At 39.7% G+C, this 23,000-nt stretch overlaps 2 protein-coding genes across 3 annotated transcripts in view; one reads left to right on the forward strand and one right to left on the reverse strand.

Annotated features, from left to right (window-relative positions):
• CALHM5 (calcium homeostasis modulator family member 5) overlaps positions 1–8,372 on the forward strand; it is a 61,689-nt gene extending 53,317 nt beyond the window's left edge. The window contains exons 2-3 of one of the 2 annotated variants that reach the window (XM_053591623.1): positions 3,366–3,690; positions 7,281–8,372. In XM_053591623.1, the coding sequence (XP_053447598.1) occupies positions 3,366–3,690; positions 7,281–7,670 (715 nt within the window). In that variant the 3' untranslated portion in view covers positions 7,671–8,372. Of the gene's footprint in view, positions 1–3,092; positions 3,691–7,280 lie in introns of those variants that run through there. The other variant, XM_053591622.1, reaches the window with a different exon arrangement.
• The window catches only part of TRAPPC3L (trafficking protein particle complex subunit 3L), a 41,985-nt gene that overhangs the window by 3,294 nt on the left and 15,691 nt on the right, over positions 1–23,000 (reverse strand). Inside the window, exon 4 of the mRNA XM_053591631.1 lies at positions 656–841. Within this exon, the coding sequence (XP_053447606.1) occupies positions 656–841 (186 nt within the window). The remainder of the gene's footprint in view (positions 1–655; positions 842–23,000) is intronic.

Here is a 23,000-nt window from a genome sequence, read left to right on the forward strand (position 1 = left end):
TCATATCTGATTTTTCTACTTGACAGAAGATTCTTTAAGAGCAGTGACTGTCTTGTTCATCTTCACATGCTCAGTGCCTGATACTTAGCAGATACTAGTAATTGTTTTACTTAAACCAATGACTAATTCAGGTATGGACGCTAGTCTCCCAAATGGCCCGAATTATCCCCACCTCTGGTTATTCATTCCCTCAGGTAGTCCCCACCCACACTGCACCAGTGTTGGCATCGCAAGCTGCCTGGCTGTGATTATAGCCACAAAAAGGTCTATGAGGCCAGCAAGGTACTGAGGCTGTATGAATGAGCTTGGAAGTAGATTCTCCAGCCTCAGTCAAGTTATCAGAGGCTGTGTAGCCCTGGCTAAGGGCCTGACTGCATGTGTGTTAAGTAGTCAAAGACTGCTTTGAAGCAGTGAAAGACTTTGAGCTACAACCACCCAGCTTAGCTGCTCCCAGATTTCTGGTCCTTAGAAACTACGTGAAATGATAAATGTTTGTTGTTTGAAGCTCCTACGTTTGGTGGGTAACTTATTACACAGCACTAGATAACTAATACAGGGTGGCCATAAAGTGTGTGCAATTTAAATAGTTGTAACTAATTGCACATGAACTTTATGGCCGCCCTGTATACCCAGCAAAATGAGTTATGTGCTTTACCATTTCCAGGGCGCCTCTGATAATCCCACAGAGCAAGTTGCAGTAGCACAGAGAAGATCTCCCGGCAGGGAGCTCCTCCACAAACTCCACCAGAGGATTCTTGTCTAGAATTAGGGAAAATTCATTTCTGCTAGAATTGTTACAGGTCACACTGGGTGTAATTCCCAAGTACATCTTGAAAGCAACCTGGAAGAGCAGAAAACAAAATTCACTAGAACTAGAACGTGAACAAACATTCCGTTAGTTGAGGAACCGGGCTTGTTAACAGACATTGCTGTGTAATGGTTGGGCACGAGAGTCTGTAGTCAGGAAGTCTGGGTTCACACTTAGCTTTGCAATTTTTTGGCCCTAAGACAAGTGAAAGTCTGAAGTCCTTTTATTTTTATGGAACATCCTAAGGGACTAGTTTTCTGTGGAAATAATAAGGTTTATAAAAAACAGCATTAAGGCACTATTTCAAAAACCTTTTTAAAAAAGACACATATTCTTTAAGAGGGTAAGAGATTAAAATATTATATTAGTGATTAATATGTCAGTATGACATTCATCACACTGGTCCTAACAAAGAAGAAAATCCTGAATTTAAGGGGACCCAGGACACATTTGCCATAATGGAAAGGTGATGATCAGAGCAGATGCACAGATTAGACCCAGGAATGTGTTTTGGGAAGTTGAGGAAATCATAGAGCAGAGTAGTCTCCCCAAGGGTTCAGATATCTGCAACCAACCATGGTCTGAAAATATTAAATATATGTAAAGCATTAAATGGAAAATTCCATAAATTAACAATTCATAAATTGTGCTTCTCAATATCATGATGAAATGTTGCTCACTGTTGTGCTCTGTCATGCCCAGAACACGAATTATCCCTCGTCCACTGTGTCCAGCTACTGCCCATGACACACTTGGTAGTCATCTCATGCATTTGATCAAAACCCATAGTTATTTATACAGTTCGGGTTCAGGTATCCACTGGGGGTCTTGTTTTCAGGCACGCCCTGTACAAGTCTCTGAGAAGGAGCAAGGCGTAGCCATGGGAGGCACATGAAAGAATAATAAAGTAACTTCTAAAACAAAAAGTCTGCTGTTTTACAGGTCTTAAAGAATTTTACAAAGTAGGAAGGGAAGAAATCTTGGAGACTATTTCTTTTAAACCCCTCCTTCACAAATTAGTAAATTGGTGTTCAGAGAAGCAAAACCTTACCACAAAGGCCGTGCTGTAACTTAGGTCCTAGGCTCCTCAAACGGGGCAATTTCTGTCCATGAAACACACAGGCCTGGACTTTTAAAGTTCGGTAATGAAAACGTGTCAGTTTGATATGCTGTCTCTTTTCAAGTGCCTTAATCAATGTAATTTTTAAAATGAAGATTAGTGTAGGAGATAAATGAAAATAATTTTCTCCAATTATTTACATTTAGAAGGGTTAGGAGGTTCCTCATTCATGTGTTCATTCACTCAACAGGTCTGTACTGAACACTCTCTGTTTAGCACAGTGCCTGGCACACCCTGGAAGTTCAATAGCTATTTGCAAAACAAATTATTGAATAAGCATCTATTCTGTGTGTTATACATGTATAGACCCAGAAGGCAAGACTATAGAGGGAGTGTTTCCCAAGTCGACAAGATTGGAGAGGAGGTGGGGCAAAGACATTCTATGTAGTGGGCACATGTCATAGGCATGGAATGCAATAATGGGGTTCAGAGAGATCTTTATCAACTTGTGGGCAGTAGGGAGCCCCAAAGTATGAAAAGGCTAATGCAGAATTGGATTTCTGTTTTAGAGGACTCTTCTTGTCAGCATATAGGATGGATTTAGGATTGTGGGTAGGAGAAAGCATGGATTCAAATGCAGAGATACCAATCAAGAGTTTGCTACAATAACCAAGGAAATGATGGAGATGGAACCCTTCGATCAAACCCTCCCCAGACTTTTCCATATAATTCAGATCTCTAAAATCTTAAAATTTGGTTCAAGTCTCTAACTCCAGCCACTTTAAGAAGTATAAAATGAAATCCTTGCCTTCTGAATCTTAAGTCACATGGCAAGAGAAAATAAACCATCATGAAATTCTAGGTTTGGAGATTTGATTTGGCTCCCAACCAATCATCTGAAACCCCTTTCTGCTAATGCTGATTCCTCATGCTGGAAAATTCCTAGACCCTTATTTGTAGGAGTGAGAATTTCTTTCTGATTTTCTGTCCAAGCCACATGGAAAGAATGTAAAAACGAAGCCTGCGCACTTTGAATCTTCTCAATTCTCAGCATCTAGGCTGCAGTGTTGTGGCCCGATATTCACCAGTAGGAGGCATTATCTGAACACTGTTGGGAAATTCTCATTCCTAGGGAATGACATTGTTTCCTTATCTGGCGGAATTCCCTCTGAGAAAGAGGACTGTTGTTTCTAATGAAGAAGGAGCTCCACCCTCAGCCGCGGCCACAGCTGCTCAGTGGAAAACAAGGACAAAGCATTTCCCCTGCGTGTGCATCACCAAAATGGATGCTTTTCAGGGCCTTTTAAAATTCTTCCTTAACCAGAAAACTGTTATTGGGTACAGCTTCATGGCTCTGCTGACCCTGGGAAGTGAGCGCCTCTTTTCAGTGGTGGCTTTTAAGTGCCCCTGCAGCTCTGAGAATATGGTCTATGGGCTGGTGTTCCTCTTGGCACCTGCCTGGGTGTTACTAATTTTGGGATTCTTCCTGAATAACAGGTCATGGAAACTCTTCACAGGCTGCTGTGTGAATCCCAGGAAAATCTTCCCCAAAGGCCACAGCTGCCGCTTCTTCTATGTCCTGGGTCAGATCACTCTGAGTTCATTGGTGGCTCCGGTGATGTGGCTTTCTGTGGCTCTGCTCAATGGAACTTTTTATGAATGTGCCATGAGCGGAACAAAAAGTCCAAGACTGCTGGGACTGATTTGCAAGGATAAGCCTCAAGAGTGCTGGGAAGAACTTCACAAAGTATCCTGTGGCAGAACCAGGCTATTATCCTCTGACGAGGAAGAGCTGAAATTGTCCCTTCAGGCCCAGTCTCAGGTAAGAAAGGACAACTTTTTTCTCCCTGTATGAGCTGAAAGTATTCTCACTGCCCTCTCCTTTCAGCCAGGGCTGAGTCTGAGTACTGCCAGGATATTTTGAAACTAAATGGAAATTGGAACAAGCTGCAGCATTAGGACTGTCTCAGGAAAGGCTTTTTAGAGGCTGGGTGGTTCAGTAAAATTGCTGACTGGTGTATATGTCCTTTCCATTCCCAAAAACATAATAGCCTCTGGATTTTGCATAAGTAAATATTTAAGTACTTTAAAACAATCTCTTTGGTTTGACTTTGTAAATAAATAATGCATAACACTCACTCATAAATGGAGTGTTAATGGCAGAGCTGTAATTACAAATTACTGCCTTCTAGCAATCATTTATTTTCAAACTGGTTTCTCAGATCAACACACAGACATTGTTAATCTATTAAAATATAGCTGCACCAAATGAGTTAATAATTTTTAAAGGCACATGTAATATAATTAGTGTAGAGATTTCCTTGAATGATTTCTGGCAACTGCTATCTCTGTGTATAATTATTGTCAAGACGGAGAAGAATTTCCCATATAAAGTGGGGATCAGCAGTCTTTAAATAGCCTTAGTGAAAGTGACCATACTCTCTAGGGAGATTATGTCATATACTCTTTGTGTTGTGCAGCTAAAAAAAGTTCTTACATTACCTCAGAAGCTCAAGATTTGGGGCATTGTTTAATTTAACAGAAGGAAATCATAGCTTTACCTAATTGATGGAAGAACTAACTAGTCATCTTCCCAGGTTCACGAACAAAATCCAGATGTACAGCCTTGGGGAAAGACTGACTTCCTGCTTGTGAGTAGTAGGACTTGCATTCCCAAAATCAAAACAAGCAGTAAGAGTAAACAGATTTCAAATTTGTTAGGAATGCTATTGGTTTTGGAATGAATGCCCTTTGCCTTAGTAACAACACATCAAGGCAAAGTCTGTCTTTAAAATCGTACATTGCGAAGCTAGTTAGCAGTGAAGATAGTCTTTATTAACTGATAAGGCAAAAACATGCCTCCAAACAAGATCTTTTGTATGATGAGTAAAACACATCTTAGATAAAACATGTCAGGTTCCCAAACGTCTTGCATCTTTTGTTAAAGGACAATATAAATTACAATTTTTTTTATGGCAGAATGAATGAATGACTTACGGCTTGTGTCCCAAGGCACCAGGCCTCATTCAGACAGTGCCAGGTCCAAATGCTTAATCACTGTGGGAGCTTCTCTTCTCTAAATACAGGCACAGGAAATCCCACATATCCTGTCACAGCTTAGCCTGGGCACCCTGCCCTGTTGATGTTTCATTAGAATGGGAAGAACCTGGGCTGATTTCCACAGGAGGAGGCAAGAGGGCCGTGGACAAGAGGAGCTGGCATTGTATCCACAGCAGGTGCTGACCGCACAGGTTCAGGCAGGCAGGAGACAACATGTAGTCCAGACCAACAATTGGGGGAGGGAGGAAAAAGTACATTCATCCACAGGTAGGGCGGAGAAACAAGAAGTCCAGATGGATGACTCTCCATTCTTAAGGAAGGTAGATGGAGTAGTCGAAAGAGCTCAGCCTTAGAATCGGCTGGCCATGGGTTGAATCCTGATGGTATCATTCATCAGCCATGTGACTGAGAGGTAGTGGTCTGACTTTTCTGAGTCCAGCTTTCTGGGGTGTTGTCGGAATGTTTAGAGATAATGGACATAAATGGGCATAAAACTTCTGGTACACAGGTTTTTCAAGTTGGTGAGGAAAACCATCAGGGTTTAGGGGAGAAGAATTATGCAAAACAGGACACAATTAATTGAGGGCTGGGGTTGGGAATGTACACCACACTCTAGTGCAACTCTGTGTACGGTGAATTAGGGGAGAAAACAGGAGGACGCACTGCTCAGCACTCAGGTGAGGGGAGGTCCAGGCTGAAGTCATGAGGAGAGAGAAAGAGGACCTGAAGCTGATCAAATAGTTTCTATTATATTATAACTCAGCTTGAACAGGCTCAGGTACTGAGGGAAGAAGGTTTCAGCTGTGGGTAAATGGAAGGATCTGGGAAAACCAATCACAAGTGATTCCAGGGAAATATGAGGACTTCCCCGCATAGTAGTGGGTCTCACACATTCATCATAAGTGCAGAAAGGTATGAGTTGAGTAAAGCTTTTACATAAAGTAATAAACACACACTGGAAAAACAGCAGCATGTCCTAATAATTAATACTCACTGAAGGCATGTGTGTGTCCAGTATCATTTCACTTGATCTCTAAAATTACCCTCTGAGGTGGGCAACCCCCATTTTATAACTGGAGAAATTGAGGCATGAAGAATATCCATAGTAAAGGAAAAGGTGTAATTGAATATTTTTTATTAAATCATAACTGTGTACATTACTACATTTATGGGGTACAATGTGCTGATTTTACATACAATTTGGAATGCTTACATCAAACTGGTTACCATAGCCTTCACCTCACTTACTTAATTGTTGTGTTAAGACATTTATACTCTATTCTTAATAGATTTGACCTGTACCCTTGCAATATGCACAATAGGTAAAGGAAAAGGTGTAATTGAAACCAAGTACTGCCAATCCAGACTGGGTGTTGTTTGTGCAGAGGTTCCCCTCTTCATGATAACTTTGCGTCTGAGCCAGACGTCGGGAACCACCAACTTGAAGCTTACTTGCAGTTTTGTGATGATCTGAAAGGCTTCATTTGGAGACTATTGTTTCTGTTTCCAAATAGGCCAATCTGCTAAGGAATACTAAGGGTTATTTAAGCTAAAGGTCAAGAGACACTTCAAAAGAGATCTGTTAGTTGTCCAAATATAAAATTAATCCCAATTGTGAAAATAGGACAACAAAAATTTTAGACCATAAGTAGAGCTATTTAAACTTTTGCTGTTAAAATTCAGGAAAAAAAAATACCTGAATTCTTCATATTCAGAGAGGATTTTGTTTTTTCTAATTATCAAAACTCAGACCAAATAACTCTTAAGGTATGAATGACCCTAATTTTCTCTCCAGCTTTAAATCCTTCTTGTTTCAGCTTCCTTTTTGTGTTATGTACTGTCTCCCTTCACCATGGATAGTGATGAGTGACACTTGTTTTTGAGGGGGCCTGCCACTCTCTGAAAACAATGTCAAAGTCACATGAGAAAAACTGGCTACTAGCCATGTGTATGGATTTATCAATCCCTCACAGCACCTGGTTGAAGAACTGGTGGTTTGCTAAAGTGACCACATTTATTCATGCACAGAATTCTTTCATAGCTAAAATACTATTTGAGGGATTGATTTTTCCAATTCTTGGATAATCCATACTTTTTCCTCTTTTCCACCAGCCCAGCTTCTGGTTATTTCTTAGCATACCAGCTGTGTTGGACAAAAGAATAGAGATTAGGTAAACATTAACTTCATTTTCACTGTTAAAAAACATGCTTAAGAATTAAGAAGAATAATTTCAAATGAGGAATGGTCATGATGATGGCATGAATTTATCTGTGCATTTCCCATAATGCCACCCCAGCACCCCAAGAAATGACTTTGCTTTTTCATGTCCTCAATATTTCTTTCTTCCTAAGATTCTAGGCTGGTGCCTGGTCTGTGCGGCATCTTTCTTCTCCCTGCTCACCACCTGCTATGCTCGCTGCCGGTCTAAAGTTAGCCATCTTCAGCTGAGTTTTTGGAAGACATATGCACAGAAGGAGAAGGAGCATTTGGAAAACACATTTCTGGACTACGCCAACAAGCTGAGTGAGAGGAACCTGAAATGCTTTTTTGAAAACAAGAGGCCCGATGCCTTTCCTATGCCCACTTTTGCTGCCTGGGAGGCTGCTTCCGAGCTGCATTCTTTCAACCAAAGCCAGCAGCACTACAGCACCCTGCACAAGGTGGTGGAGGATGGTCTGGAACTTAGCCCCGAGGAGGATGAGACCACCATGGTCCTCGTGGGTTCTGTCCACAATAAGTAGCTCGTTCACCATCACTGACCGTGGTGTCGAGTGGCAGATTCATGCCAAGATCCTCCTACTGTATGGACAGCAATCTGTGTATTTCTGCATTTAAGATTTCTTTCTTTCTTTTTTTTTTTTTACAAGACAGTAACACAAAGGGAACTGCCTTGGAACTCTCAAGGACCGACAGTGCCAGGACATGCTCACATGGACTCTGCCTGGTGACGAAGGTGCCCTTGCACTGGTGGAGAGTTGGACTCATTTGGCTCCAATACTACACCACGTTCTGAGATTTTATAATTTAACAGAGATATTTATAAATGAAGGTCTGCCAGTCTCTGTAAATACTGGTCACAGAAGCTAGAGGCAGAAGCAGTAGCTTGTGTCAAGTTACTCTTACCACTGGTTGCCCTACCTGGTGGCAGGTGCTGTGTAGTCAGCAGGAGTCTTTGTCCTGCAAATCTGTCCTATAGCCTTTCAAGGACATATGAAATTCTACCCTTTGGAATTCATTCCCTTGGAATCTGAAAACTTCAGTTCTCAAAATGAAAGAACATGATGCCTAAAATTCAGTTTTTCACACATTTTTGGTGTTTACTGAAAATATACTCCTGGAGGCCTGGCCATGTTTTTTGCGGGGCCCTAGGCACTTTTATCTCTGTGGACCATTTCTTACATTCTAAGTAGCAATAAAAATAAATAAATAAATATATACACAAATACACATGTTTATGGATGCATTGATATAGAAATGAATATATAAATATTACATATTAAAATACTTTCTTCAAGCTAGAAGCTTATTTATTTCCTTCTAATTTTAAAAGAAATGAAAAACACTTTCGTGGATCCCTACAAGTACTGTGGGCCTTAGGCGCCTTATTCACTCTTGGTATGTCAGTCTGTTTGGGCTACCATTACAAAATATCATTGTTTGGGTGGCTTATAAACAATAGAAATTTATTCATCATGGTTTTGGAGGTTGGGAAGGCCAAGATCAGGTTGCAAGCATGCTCAGCTGCTGGTGAAAGGCCATCTTTCAGGTTGTAGGCTGCTGACTTCTCATTCTGTAGAAGTGCGAAGAAGCTCCCTCAAGCATATTTCATAATACAGTAATACCATTCCTGCAATTTCCACCTTTGTGATCTAGTTCCCTCTCAAAGAACATCACTTCTTGCCAGGTGCAGTGGTTCATGGGTATAATCCTAGCACTCTGGATGGCCAATGAAGGAGGATTCCTTGAGCTCAGGAGTTCTAGACCAACCTGAGTACGAGGGAGACCCTGTTTATACTAAAAATAGAAAAATTAGCTGGGCGTTGTTGTGGGTGCCTATAGTCCCAGCTACTCAGGATTCTGAAGGAGGAGGATGGTTTGACCCAAGGAGTTTGAAGTTGCTGTGAGCTAGGCTGATGGGACAGCACACTACTGGGTGACAGTTAGATTCTGTCTAAACAAAACAAAACATAAAAACCCCATCTTTTAGTCATTGCCTTGAGGGTTAAGACTTCAACATATGAATTTGGAGGGGGTACACAAACTTTCAGACCACAGTAGGATACTTTGGGAGACTACATTTAAGTCAGGTTGGTATCAGAAATGAATTGAACACAAAGGGTGCCCAAAAAGTATATACACATTTTATGAAAGGAAAAAAACTGCATTAAAATTGTAATATTCAATATATACCAATAACAAAAGATGAATATGAGTCATGTCTGAGCACCTCTTGTAATTGCAGAAGTCAAATATGACTTAAGCATTGTAATTTTAATGCAGTGTTTTTCCTTTCTTAAAATGTGTCGAATGTTTTGTTGGCACCTTCTATAGTGGGACACCCAGCTAGCAATGGAGAATTGGTTAGTGTGGGAGAAAACCCAAGCACTTGGTGGCCAAGAACATTCGGTATTAAGTTTGTTTTTCCTACATACAATGTCCTTGGGAAATTAGAGGTTCAGGGGTCTGTGGGTGCGGGGGAGGGGTGGTGGCAGGGACAAGACAGGGATTAGGGATGCCTGGGGCAGAGGAGTCAGGATGAAGGGAGATAAAAGTTAGCAAAGACCAAGAAACCTTATCTGTCCCATGAACAACAGACTTGAAGCAGATAGGTGAGGACAGGGAGAGCAATTGTTGTCTGTTTCTGGGTGTCCAGAGGGAATGGGATGAGCCAGTTTTGATAGGGAAACTCTAGAAGTGTGGGCAGTTAGTTGTCTCAGTTGGGCCCCCTAGAAGCAGAGCTTGATACAGGCAGCTGTGTATAAATGATTTATTAAAAGGGAATACTCTCAGGAGAAACCTATTAGCAGGATAGTTATAAGAAAGAATAGGCGTAGTTTCAAGTGAAGTCTTAGCCACCACAGTCCTGAAATACCTGCCCCTCCAGCTTGACCCACAGGGGCTCTACAATATCAGCCTTGGTCTGAACCCAAAGGGGACTGTGTCTGGGAGTTATTGCAGGGGTGGAAAGGACATTTTGTAGACAACTCTAGGAAATGAGCCTCCAGTGGTCCTAGAGTCATCCTCCAGAGGAGGGTGCGCTGCAGCAGCTGGGGGACGAGCACCCTGAAATTGGATGTCTGGGGAGGGCCTCAGGAGGGACGCACTAATGTGTATCTGCCATAATAGTCTCTTACAGGGGTAGAATTGAAGCATATAGAAGAGATCCCTGGACTCGAGTCAATCCAAAGCCAGGCCCTTTTTAAACTTCCCATTTCCCCTGAAACTGATGAGAACCAAATACAGCTGTCAGCAAGTCTTGCCTTCCCCCAACCCCTACCGCTCTGTGACATTAGAGGAGGGTTAGTGTTGGAGAAGGCTCTGTGACATTAGATGACATTAGGGTTGGAGAAGGCTCTTGGAAATAATTCAGTGCTTTCCCATACAAGGAATATATACAACGAAAAAGTTCATAGCATGTAACACCTATTCTGTCAAGTTTATCTCATGAATAAATTGTGTACATTACGTATATATGATTCCCTTTTTTTTTTCTGTGTAGTTCCTACCTTTTTATTTGGGTTCAACCAGTGAATTCAGTTTCAAGGCACATTCAGCTTATTCATATTCAGTGTAAAATAGGAAAATAGATATTTAGCAAAGATTACAAAACTAAGACATTAGTAGACAAATAATTACATAAATCTGTGCATTATACTTTCAAGTAATACATATTAAAGATATATGTATCCAAAATAACATTTGAAAAATATGTATGATTTTCTACTTGGGATCTTTGAACCATCCCTGAAAATGTTTGCATCTAACAGGAAAATGAGGACAGTACTATTTCAAATTAGGTATTTCAAAGCCTTATGATCCACTAATTTACTATAAAAACTGGTTAAAATAATCCAGAAATCACTAGGTATCAGAAAATTGGCAATTGCTGGGTGGGGTGGCTCATGCCTGTAATCCTAGCACTTTGGGGGGCCAAGGCAGGTGGATTGCTTGAGACCAGAAGTTCAAGACCAGACTGGGCAACCAGATTTGGGCACCCCAAATCTGTACAAAAAAATGAGAGAAAAAAATTAGCTGGGCATGGTGTATACTGATAGTCTCAGCTAATCAGGAGGTTGAAGCAAGAGGATTGTGGGAGCCCATGAGTTCAAGGCTTTAGTGAGCTATGATGACACCACTGCACTCCAGTATTGGTGACAGAATGAGATACTGTCTCTAAATAATAATAATAATAATAATGACAACAACAATAGCAATAACAATAATAATAATGGAGAGAGAAAGAAAAAGCTACTACTTCTTATATAATGTAATGTATTTCAACTATTAGCTATGCTATTCTACTTAGACTTTAGCGGTTCCAAATTTCTAAGGCAAGTATCTTAATTTTCTAATATTTTCCTCTCTTTTTTTCTCTGGTGTATAAGGCAGAGGATGTTTCGTTTCCTTTGTGGCAGTGCTTGCACCTCTCTGTTTATATCCCAAAATATTTAAGGAAAATCTAAGACTTTGGCATGAAAGTTCAGATGGAAAGCTCTCAGTATTGGCTGCACGTTGGAATCACCTGGGAGTTTATCAATCTGAATGCCTGGCCACACCCCCTGAGATCCTGATGTAATTTTTCTGAATTGGGACCAGAACATTGGGATTTTGTTTTTACAGTGGGATTTTTAAAAGCACCCTGGGCAGTCCTAATGTGCAGTCACAGTGCAGTATTAATTTTATATAGGAAGTTGGTAAAGGCGCTGGAGGAGTATGAGGTTGCAATGCTTGAAATGCGATCTGGGTTTTAAGCAGTGGAGAATGATAAAGGTTTAATAAATGTCTCCAGGAAAAACCAAAGTCCTAATATAAGGTATCTGACAATTTTCGTGATGCAATTTCAAGTTACCAAGGCGATGTCGCTGAATGTACAGTTAGGAAGAAATACTAACCAGAGCTTTCTTGAGCTGGTGCGAGCTTTCAAAAAAGGTTTTAAAGTTAGCATACATTTTTTTATATTTAAATTTGTTTGAGCTAAGCCAAATTGAGTCATCTGGGGCTAATTTTAATATAACTGAACAATGGTGTATTAGTTAGGGTGCTTCTGGGAAACAGAACCAATGTATTAAATATATGTGAGAGGGGATTTATTGTGGGAATTGGCTTACTTGATTATGAAAGCTGAGAAAACCCCTGACGTGCCATTTGTAAGTGGAAGAATCAGGAAAGTGGGTAGAATAGCTCAGTCCAAGTCTAAAGGCCTGAGAAACAGGGAGTGGCTGATGCAAGTCCAGTGGTTGAAGGCAGAACAATCCAGAGTTCTCAAATCTGACGGCAAAATAAAATTGGTGTCCCAACACCAGAAGAGAGAGAGTGAGCAAATTTGCCTGTCTTCCGCCTTTTGTTCTATCCAGATGCTTAATGGACCAAATGGTGCCTGCCCGCATTAGGTGAGGACAAATCTTCCTTACTCAGTCTATTGATTCAAATGCCAATCTCTTGGGGAAATGCCATCACAGACGTACCTAGAAATAACATTTTACTAGCTATCTGGGTATGTCTTAATCCAGTCAAGTTGATGTCTGAAAGTAACCAGACTACTTGATAAATTAAACATGGTTCAATGGCTCCAACTGAGAGATAAAGCCTTTTTCTTCTCCCTTTGAATCTGACCTTAATGAACAAATAGAATATGACAGAAGTGAAGCTGAATTTTTAACAAGTGTCACAGCTTATGCCTGGATTTCTGGCAGTGTTTAACAATCTGGTAAAAAAAAAAAAAAAGCTCCAATGTAAGAAGTCCAATTACCCAAAGACCACTAAGCCTTGAAGAAGCCTAAACTCGCCAGTGGAGAGAAGAGTGAGGTCCCAACAACAATTGTTATAATCCATCTAGTTTAGGTGTCAGACCCATGAGTGAAGAAGCCACTCTGAACATTCCAGCCCCAGGATACATGATGTAGGGGAAGTATTAGGGAGCCCTAAGGCCACAGACCTTATAGATCAGTTCCAACTCTGCTGTCCTGTCCAGGTCTCTGACTCAGAAAACATGAGCTTAAATAAATGTTTGTTGGTTTAAACCACTAAATGGGGGGACAATAAAAAGCAGTAGATAATTGAAACCACTATACTTAAACATCTGCATTTCTAACAAGGTCTCAGATGATGCTGATGCTCTTGGTGTAGGGACCACAATTTGAGAACAATTGCTGTAAAGCGCAGAATAGGCCCTTCTGGGGAAGGCAGCCTTGATGAAATTCAGAATCTTGGGCTCCACCCCAGATCTACCTAATTAGACACCTCTGTTAGGCCGTATCAATCTGTTCAAGAACGTGGGGTGCCTTCTTAGTTATTCAAGTATACCTTTTGGCCTTTCAGGAATTTTTTAAAGTTTATCACACGTGAGTTTTGCATGTTTCTTGTAGACTACATCTGTAGGTATTATTCTTTGTTGTTATTGTAAATGATTTCATTTTTCTATTGTATCTTCGAAGTGACTATCATCTGAGCATGTGAAAAGCTAATGTTTTATGCATATGAATTTTATATCTCTCTACTGATTCTTTTATTGTTTGTAGAGCTTCTCAGAATTAGAAACATCTTGTAATCCCTAATAACATAATGGATCTAGAAAATAAATAATGCATTTAAACTATTGGAAGGTGGAAGCCAGATGGGATCAGGACCTGTGCAACTTGAACCACTCCTCTACATTAGCATCCCTAAAAATGGCAGCCAGGTATCATGTGCCTTATGACGCAAGGCAGAAGTAAGCATGCAATACCACCTGTAAAATGTTGTTTCCTAAAAAAGCTTAACCTAATCAAGTATTTAGACATACTTATTTATAGAAAATAGGAACTAAACAAAGGAGGCAGTAGACACCAGTTAATACAACCAGATCAATCTAGATGAGAAGACATTCTATTTTACAGGTTGCTTAGTTTTCTTCATCAATCAGTGGAGAGTATTTAAAAAAGAAACATAAGAGGGCAGTGCCTGTGGCTCAAATGGGTAGGGTACTGGCCTCATATGCCCGAGGTGGCGGGTTCAAACCCAGCCCCAGCCAAAAACTTCAGAAAAAAATTAAAGTAAACTAAAAGCAATTATATAAAAAAAAAAGAGAGAGAGAGACATATGAGACTTAATGACCAGATGCAACATGTGGACCTTATTTGTGTTCTGTTTCAAACAATCAACTGTCACAAGATGCCTTTGAGATATTTAAGGATATAACACGTTTTAGATGATTTTAAAGAATTATTAATTTTGTTACATGTGACAAGGGCATGCTGGTTTATATTTTATTTTTTTATTTTATTTTATTTATTTTTATTAAATCATAGATGTGTACATTAATGCTATCATGGGGCAGCATACACTGGTTTTATATACCATTTGACATATTTTCTTTCTTTTTTTTTTTTTTTTACTTTCTCTGTTTGGAATTTATTTTTTAATTAATTAATTAATTTCTTTTTTTTTTATTGTTGGGTATTCATTGAGGGTACAATAAGCCAGGTTACACTGATTGCAATTGTTAGGCAAAGTCCCTCTTGCAATCATGTCTTGCCCCCATAAAGTGTGACACACACCAAGGGCCCACCCCCCTCCCTCCGAGTGAGAGATGCATATTTGAATATTCATATGTAAATATTTATATGTGAATTGCCATGATGTCTAGAATTTTCTTTAAAATACTCCAGCAAAGAAAAGGGAGCAGGAGGAGACTGGAAGATGAAACAAGATTGGCAAAATAGTGATCCTTTTTAAATTGGGTGGTAGGTACATGGGATCATTATACAGGAAACTCCCACTTCTCTGGAACTCAAGCAACCTGCTCTCTCCACAACCAGCACAAAAGCAGACCAGGAAAAGTCTCTGTAAATTTTATGTGGAGTTAAAGATGTATGGTAGCAAAGTTGAAAAGTGTATTGACTACCATTGAACTAAAATTATACACTGCATGACAAAGCTGTTATGTGTATAACGCAGTAAAACTGTGTTGTAGTAAAGGAAGTTTGTCTTTACTTCTCTTAATTTGTTTTTAATTAGTGTATTTCAATATTAATATCAAGTCTGTAGATTTTATGGTTATGGTATGGTGTAGTATGGGGTATAGAATTTGTTAGGCCTATTTTTAATAGTAACTCCCAAGCAACAGGAAACTGCATTTTCTGGAATCTACCAGTCCCCATTGGTGCAGGATAATGGGGATATGACTATATTATTCTCTTTATATTTGTGTATGCTTTAAAAAATTTGTAATAGCTATACAATAAAATAAGTGACACACTCATCTCAGTTCTTTTCCTGAAGTTTTAACAATCACTTTCTTCTTGGTTAGAGTTTATCTTCTAATGCGGGAATGCTATTTCCTAAATTCTTACATATTAAGAGTTGGCCTGTTCTGTACCTGAAGGACAGCTTGGTTCATACTTTCTTGAGTATGCCATAAGCATTACTCCACTGACTTTTATCAGCAACAGAATCAATGGTCAGAATCATTGTCTTCTATCAATTGAGCAGAATCCATAGTCTATTGTCTGCTGCCATACTCAATTTTCTTTACTACTAACATGAAGTTCTTGCCTACATTCTCATAGGATCCTTTCTTTATCTTTAATGTACAATAATGTGGCTAAATATGCCTTCATATGGGTCTTTTAGGTCTTTTTTTCCTGGTACAAGTTACACCCTTTCTTTATGAAAATCATTTTATTTTATTTTATTTCAAGAAAACAGAATTTGTAAGTTTCTCCCTTATTTTCCTTCCTACTCGATATGATTTTCAAGAAACTATATTGTTTTGGATTCAAAACTAAACCATTCTATGTTCCTATTGGAATTTAATTAAGTGAATTAAAAAAATTAAATGAATCTGTAGTTTTGGTTCTTGTTTCATCTAAATTTAGTAAGCATACTGGGAGGGAGGTATTATTATTTATCAAATAATATTTGATAAATATTATTAACACTAAATTTCAGAAAGGCTAATGTGGTTAAATTACTTGTTAAGTTATAGAACCTAAATTTGGACCCAAATTTGTCTGACTCCTAACTTCTAGCACACAAATGCTGGGTCATGTTGTTTATTCTTGAGTGTTCATTTAATGAAGTATGTTTTCTCTTTTGTAAAATGAGGATGTTGGGGGGTGGTGGGTAGAGGGAGGGGGATCAGTGGGATCACACCTGTGGTGCATCTTACAGGGGTATTTGCGAAACTTGGTAAATGTAGAATGTAAATGTTTCGGCACAGTAACTGAGATAACGCCGGAAAGGCTATTTTAACCATTGTGATAAAAATGTGTCAAATGGTCTATGAAGCGAGTGTATGATGCCCCATGATCATATCCATGTATACAGTTATGATTTAATAAAAAAATAAAAATAAAAAAAATAAAATGAGGATGTTGAATTAGTGCCTCTCAGAGTTTCTTTCTATAACCCTGTGGTCCTCAATCTTATACACGGTGACACATGAATTCCCAGTCAATTGGCTTCTTAGTGAACTCTTGGGAGTAGACATCTATTTCCAAGTTTCCTGACCTCTGTCTGGACCCTTGGACTCGTTCTCACGCTGAACAGCTTTTTCTCCTTAGGCTTCTGGATATTGGTAATAGTTATGCTTCAACTATGCTTCTACTGTATTAATGAGAACATCCCCCATTTTATTTTTATTTCCTTAGAAAAATGGCATTTGATAAGAAATGTTCAGATGGAAAATTTGTAACCAATTTAGAATAGTCCCCAAACTTTAATTTTTATCGATTTTAGAGCCCATCTTTCTGTCTGACCAGCTATCCTTTTATAGTTCCAAATTTCCTGAACCTACAGCCACCTCAATGCCAGAGAAAAATATTTACAAGTTTTAAGTTGAAATTTTAAGTAATGAAAAATAACATTAAAATGGGAAAGTGAATTAATTAATTTACCTAACTACATTCACTGGATCATTCAAGTCAGAACTGGTGAAGTAAGAACTCATGTTATTAACACATTTTGGTAAGAACAGTACCTCAGATATACATGCCTACTTTGGCACAGTGCATAACTTATCCAATGGTGACTAGTTACGTTGTTACAATATTCTGTTCCTACATTTTAACATATAGGGATGTGCTTCTGCAGTAGTTATGATTGCTAATGGTTTCACCAGAGCAAGATTATTTGTCCCAGAGGTTTTGTGTCATGGAGGAAACATCAGGGATAGTAATCAGTGTTTTAAAAATGCTTACTTCCTTAAACAGTTGGATAACTGTGAGTTGGTTTCACTGACCCTGTGCATGAAGCAAAACAATTAAAGACATATAGGATTAAAAACTGGTGTTTGATCAATTTCCATCTTCTTTGGAGAAAAAAATCCTCAAAAACACAGCTTCTTTCTACTTCTTCCAAGGTAGTTGTTGTTTATCTCAACTAACTGGTGGAATAAGCTTTGTTTCAATGAAAGCTGTTCAATATTTATCAACTCTCTCTGGTGTCCCCCACCCTGTTTTTTTCAAGTGATATGTTATTTTATTTGAAACACTTAGAAGAGATAAAAGGAGAAGCAACTCTGGAAGAATGTGGAGGAAGGGCTGTTGGCCTCTCTCCAGAATGTCTCGGAACAGTCTGAAAACCCTTGCTCTAAACAATGGGTACCCATTAGGATCACATGGGAGGGGCATTTAAAAAGTTATGATGCCTGCACTTTATTCCCAGAGACTGTGATTTAATTGGCCAAAGGAATGCCCTGACCAGAGGATTTTTTTGACCACTCCGGTGATTCAATGCAGCAGCTAGGATTGATAACCATTGTCCTATCATTGAGAGATCAGGGTAAGTCTGGACCAAATCTTATTTCTGACAAGAACAGAAATCACACCAGGCAGGGGTGACTCGATGTGGTTGGCTTTGCCCTTGTGTCTCTGAATTCTTAGGACCAAATAGATCTTGCTTTAGGGTTTTGTTTTTCAGAATGTTTACTCCAAGGCTTTCTTCTCCTGGCAAGAAACTTCATTGTAAATAGTTGTGTCAATGAAATGTTCCCAAAGCTCTTGCTATTTTCAATCCACACACTTAGGTTTGTTTTGAATGAATTAAGAACATGCCACCCTCAAAATGCCACTCTGGCATATTGACTATTTTGAGTTAAAACCTCTTCTGACCTTTGCACTGTTTCTTGAAAGCAGGAGATGCAATTCCCATGTGAAAGAGATCCTCCCTGTACTAGAAGGAAAGTAACATTCTTAACACGAAGGACAGGCAATTGAGATTGAGAGAATTCTGTATAGACTTAATTAAAATTAACTTTTATCTTGAAGCCTCTCTAAATAATTCAGTTGCTTTTGTACAACTTACTAGTCTTTGTAAGTATTTATGTTTTCAACTCTTTGGGTCTCCATGTTCTTATAAAGGTTTCCATGCTATGTAGAACTTTTTTTTTTTTTGAGATGATTCTCACTCTGTTGTCCTAGGTAGAGTGCCCAGCATCATAGCTCACAGCAACCTCAAAGTCTTGGGCTCAAGAGATCCTCTTGCGCACCCTCTCGAGTAGTTGGGACTACAGGCATCTGCCATGATGCTCGAATAATTTTAATATTTTTAGCAGAGATAGGGTTTTGCTCTTTGCTCAGGCTGGTCTTGAACTCCTGAGCTCAAGCAATCCACTCTCCTCGGCCTCCCAGAGTGCCAGGATTATAGGCGCGAACCATTGCACCTGGCCCCTAAAACTTCTATAAAGTAATTTTTATGCTTTTCTCTTGTTAATTTGTCTTATGTCAATTTATTTCTCAGGTCCAGCTTAAAAAAAAACTCTGGAAAACAGAGGTAAAGTTTTGCCAGTTTCCTAAGTCAGTTTCTCATAAGTTACATCTGAATAATGAAACTAATAGAAATAAAATCAAGAATCTCCAAAGCAAAGTCAGGGCAGCCTAGCTATTTATGAATTTGGGATTATCTGGAGGTTTCACAACTTCTCCTCTGGAGCATCTTTGGTACTAGTTCCAAGGAGACAAGACACCTAGATAAATCCAGATTTCCTGTAAGTTTGGATTATAAACAGAAGTGGAAGATGGACATTCATAAATAAGAGGCAGTGCTAAGTTAGTTTAGTGACCCGCAGAATTTACTAACAATCAAGCCTTCATAGTCTTCTCTGTGGATAAAGGAAAAATAATGTTATGCAAATTTAGTCATAACAAAAATTTAAGGGTAACTGCTCCCCAGGTGCCTTGCCTCCACATGGGAATGCTGCCATAAGCAATCGATGTGGTCTTCCGGATTTGATCCAGTCTCAAAATCCATAGACCTTGTGGCCGCACACGCATGTTTTCCACAAAAGAGTATGTCTTACATTTTTCCTCTTTCACCCCTTCTGGAGATACAAACCGGAACAGATCAAGTGCATGGGTGTTTTACATAAAGCAGTTCTTGTGAACTCAGTGGAAGAAACAAGTCTGTGATGTTAATTTAAGTAAATTTTCTTAATAATTCATCTGCTGTATTGCTGCAAATGGTAAGAATTCTCAAAATAATTTGAGTTACCTTTGCTGTTAACATTCATCATTTTTTAAATATTGAGAATTTTATGCCCCCCAAAGAATTTTACTTTCCTTCAAATTTATTTCCACTCCCTTTTCTCCACTCAAAAATGCCCCTAAATTGTAAACCGGCCTGATATTCAGCTAACTAGACGGCAGCCTTCTCTGGAATGCTGTGCTGTGCTGGGCTGGTGACTTCCATGGAATTCAATTCCTGTTTACCAAGGGCTCCCACTTACTCTTAATTACCCATGTTGGAAAATGAAAAGGGAAATAATTCAATAGACTCCTACCACTAGGTGTTGAATTCGCCTTTGAACAATATTAATTGCACAGAAAGACTACAGTTGGGCTCAATCTGATTAGCTTCCTTTTTTTTCAGTTGAATTAAAGGAAGCAGTAATTCTAGAATTGGGAATGGCCCATAGGCGGGGCGTTAGCCCAGGGTCCCGCCCTGTCTGCGCCTCGCTGAGAACTCCCTTCCACCTGTCGTCCGTCCCCGCCCCATCCCTATCCTGTTCTGCGTTCTGCGTTCTACCAGTCTGTGTGATTTTTCCCGGTCCTTGTGTCCAGTAACAAAGAACTAAAACCAAAGGCCAAAGTAGCAAAGCATAAGGAGAAAGTTTTATTTAGTAAAGTGATACCCCAAAGAAAGCAGGGGGCAAGTACGCTCTTCAGGGGCTCTGAGTGGAGCCCTGTCTGACAGCGGGCCTCGGGTCTCTCAGGGTTTCCTTTTTATTTCCCTCTTTCGCATTGTTGTTTTGTTTCCCCAGGCAGTGAGAATATTATCCCCTCCCATCTGTGGGAGAGGGAGAGGGAGATTTTTTACTCATTTGTTCCGGATGTGTCAAGGCTTCTAAGCCCACTCCGGGAATCATTTTCCATGAAGAGAGTCTAACCAGGTACTTGAGGACGCTGGCGCTCTCTATCTGCGGCAGGCTCCTCGGGGGCTTCTCCAAACTAAAGTAAACAAGGTGTTTTTGCCATGGTTACAATCCCAGCTCAGCTATAGCTTTTGTTTTCATTGATCCCTAACCCAAATCCTGTTCCTGTCTTCTGCCCCAGGAGTGTTTCCCGATTCTGAGCTCCTGGATCCTGCCTCGACTCTTCCAATGAATAACGGAGCCTCTCACTTGGCTTGGCCCCACCCTTCATCTCCGCGCACAGTAAGGAAAGCCTGGCTTGCAAACCCGACCTAAACTCTGAGGACCATTCAGATACCTCAGTTTCCTACTTTAATCTTTGGGCTGGGAATGGGAGGCACATACAATAATGGATACCTTTTCAAACATTTATTTACAAATTATTCTAGGATAAGACAGTGGCAAGATATCCAAATCTTTTAGGATTGGAAGATCTTTGTAACTAATAGAGTCACAAATGATATAGGTGAGATAAATGGTAGCCACCCTGCACCATCCTCCTTCCTACCCCGCCCTGTTAGGGATTTCCTGGCAGGTCGCTAAGGAAAAGTTACTGGAGTAGAGTTAAGTGAAAGTTGTCCTGTATTTGTATCTGCCTCCAGTACCTGGGTGGGGAGCCCCCAGCCCTGCGGAGAGGAAAGCAACATGCATCAGTCACCTTTTCAGAGAGTCACCAGCACAGATCTACCCTCCACATTAGTGAGAGATGTTAACCAAGTGAGAGGCAGAGATTGCCAGGAAGGCAATCAGTTCTCCTTCTGGTCCTTCAGGCTGAATTTCTGAGCTTATCCCTTAAAACGAGTTACTTATAAGAGAATGAATGTGTGTGGGGGAGTGGTGGCAGAGTGTACCAAGATTGGAAAACAACTCTGAGATTGAAATTTAAATGTTCATTCTGGTAAATGAAAGAACATTCAAAGAAAAGGGGAAAGGCGTCCTCATTTTGTGCCCAGCATTATCACAGCAACACAATTCAAGTAGGGTGCATCATACTGGTGCATTACATTTAGGCTTATGCCGAGAATTGTGAAATATGACTTTTTTTTTTTTTTAAAGAGACAGGTTCTTGCTCTGTCACCGGAGTAAGAGTGTAGTGGTGAGATCATAGCTCTCTAGAATCCAAGTTTTGGGCTCAAGTGATCCTTCTGTCTCAGCTTCCTGAGTGAAATTGGATGACTTTTATGAAAAGTAGTTGGTTTTAAAATGCATATTATTTAGAAAAATGAAAGAAACCAAATATAATGAGAAAATAAAAAAAACACCGATAGGAGGGTAAGTTAAATATGAAAGCACAAGGAACCTCCCCACTCCCCTAGCAGAAAAGAAAAAAACTACCTAAGGTATGCTGATGTCTCTGACTTGAATGGCCTGGATCTAATTCGTCTGGGCAGTTTTCCTATTCACATTAAAAATCACATCTTCTCTGGTAACACTCTTTGAAAAACCACAGAATGCCAAGACAAAGGACTGAAGAAAACTTAAGAGAAAAGCATAAGAAAAGAAAAAAAACACCAACAAAAGAAAAAAAAAAAAACCCAGGGGATTAGAGAACCAGCACAAGTTTTTACAATTGGTTTCTTTAAAAGAATTTTAAAAGAAAACCTAAGACGATCTTTTGTAGCACAACATTTTTCTCAGGAGAATTTGGTTATCTTTCTTCTACCAAAGCATCTCTCTGAACTCACTGTTGTGAGAACTATCTGCCCCACTCCTGCTAATGATCTAAAGCAGGTGTCCTCAAACTTTTTAAACAGGGGGCCAATTCACTGTCCCTCAGACCGTTGGAGGGCCGGACTATAGTTTTAAAAAAAAAACTATGAACAAATTTCAATGCACACTGCACATATCTTATTTTGAAGTAAAAAAACGGGAACAAATACAATTCACACTGTTTCATGTGGCCCGCGGGCCGCAGTTTGAGGACACCTGGTCTAAAGTATTTACTTTGAACTAACAATGTGGTTTCACTTGGTTTGCTTCCAAGGGAAGCATTTTGGTTTTGATAGCTTTGCTTACTTGATTATTATTTGCAAAATACATAACAGAGTTTTTCTATTTTAATACTTTATAGTTACTATACCAAATGGAGCCTGAACACTATTATTCTCCCCGAGCTCTCAAACAGAGAAAAACAAACACCAGCATCAGTAAGATGAATAAGTTTAATACAGCAGAAGAATCACAGGTGAAGTAAGACAGATTAATGTTACTAATTTCCTAGACGGGAAGAGTACAGTGTTTGCCAGTTTTCCCAGTTTGAGGAAATCTCAGGATGTTTTTCACACTCCTATCACCACCCTAAGGGGTCCCTGTGATTGTTGTGCTCTGCGTCTCACTGTTCTGTCAATACGGCCACAGTTAATAGACTATGATGGGCATTTGACAGCCTGGCAAGGCAGTCCATAGTTGGGCTAGGGCCTTAGAAGTGACCCAGCATGAGAAGTGTACCCTTCACAGCGCTAGT

Source organism: Nycticebus coucang, chromosome 5 (genome assembly GCF_027406575.1).
Source record: "Nycticebus coucang isolate mNycCou1 chromosome 5, mNycCou1.pri, whole genome shotgun sequence".
In the NCBI taxonomy this organism is placed as follows: Eukaryota; Metazoa; Chordata; class Mammalia; order Primates; family Lorisidae; genus Nycticebus; species Nycticebus coucang.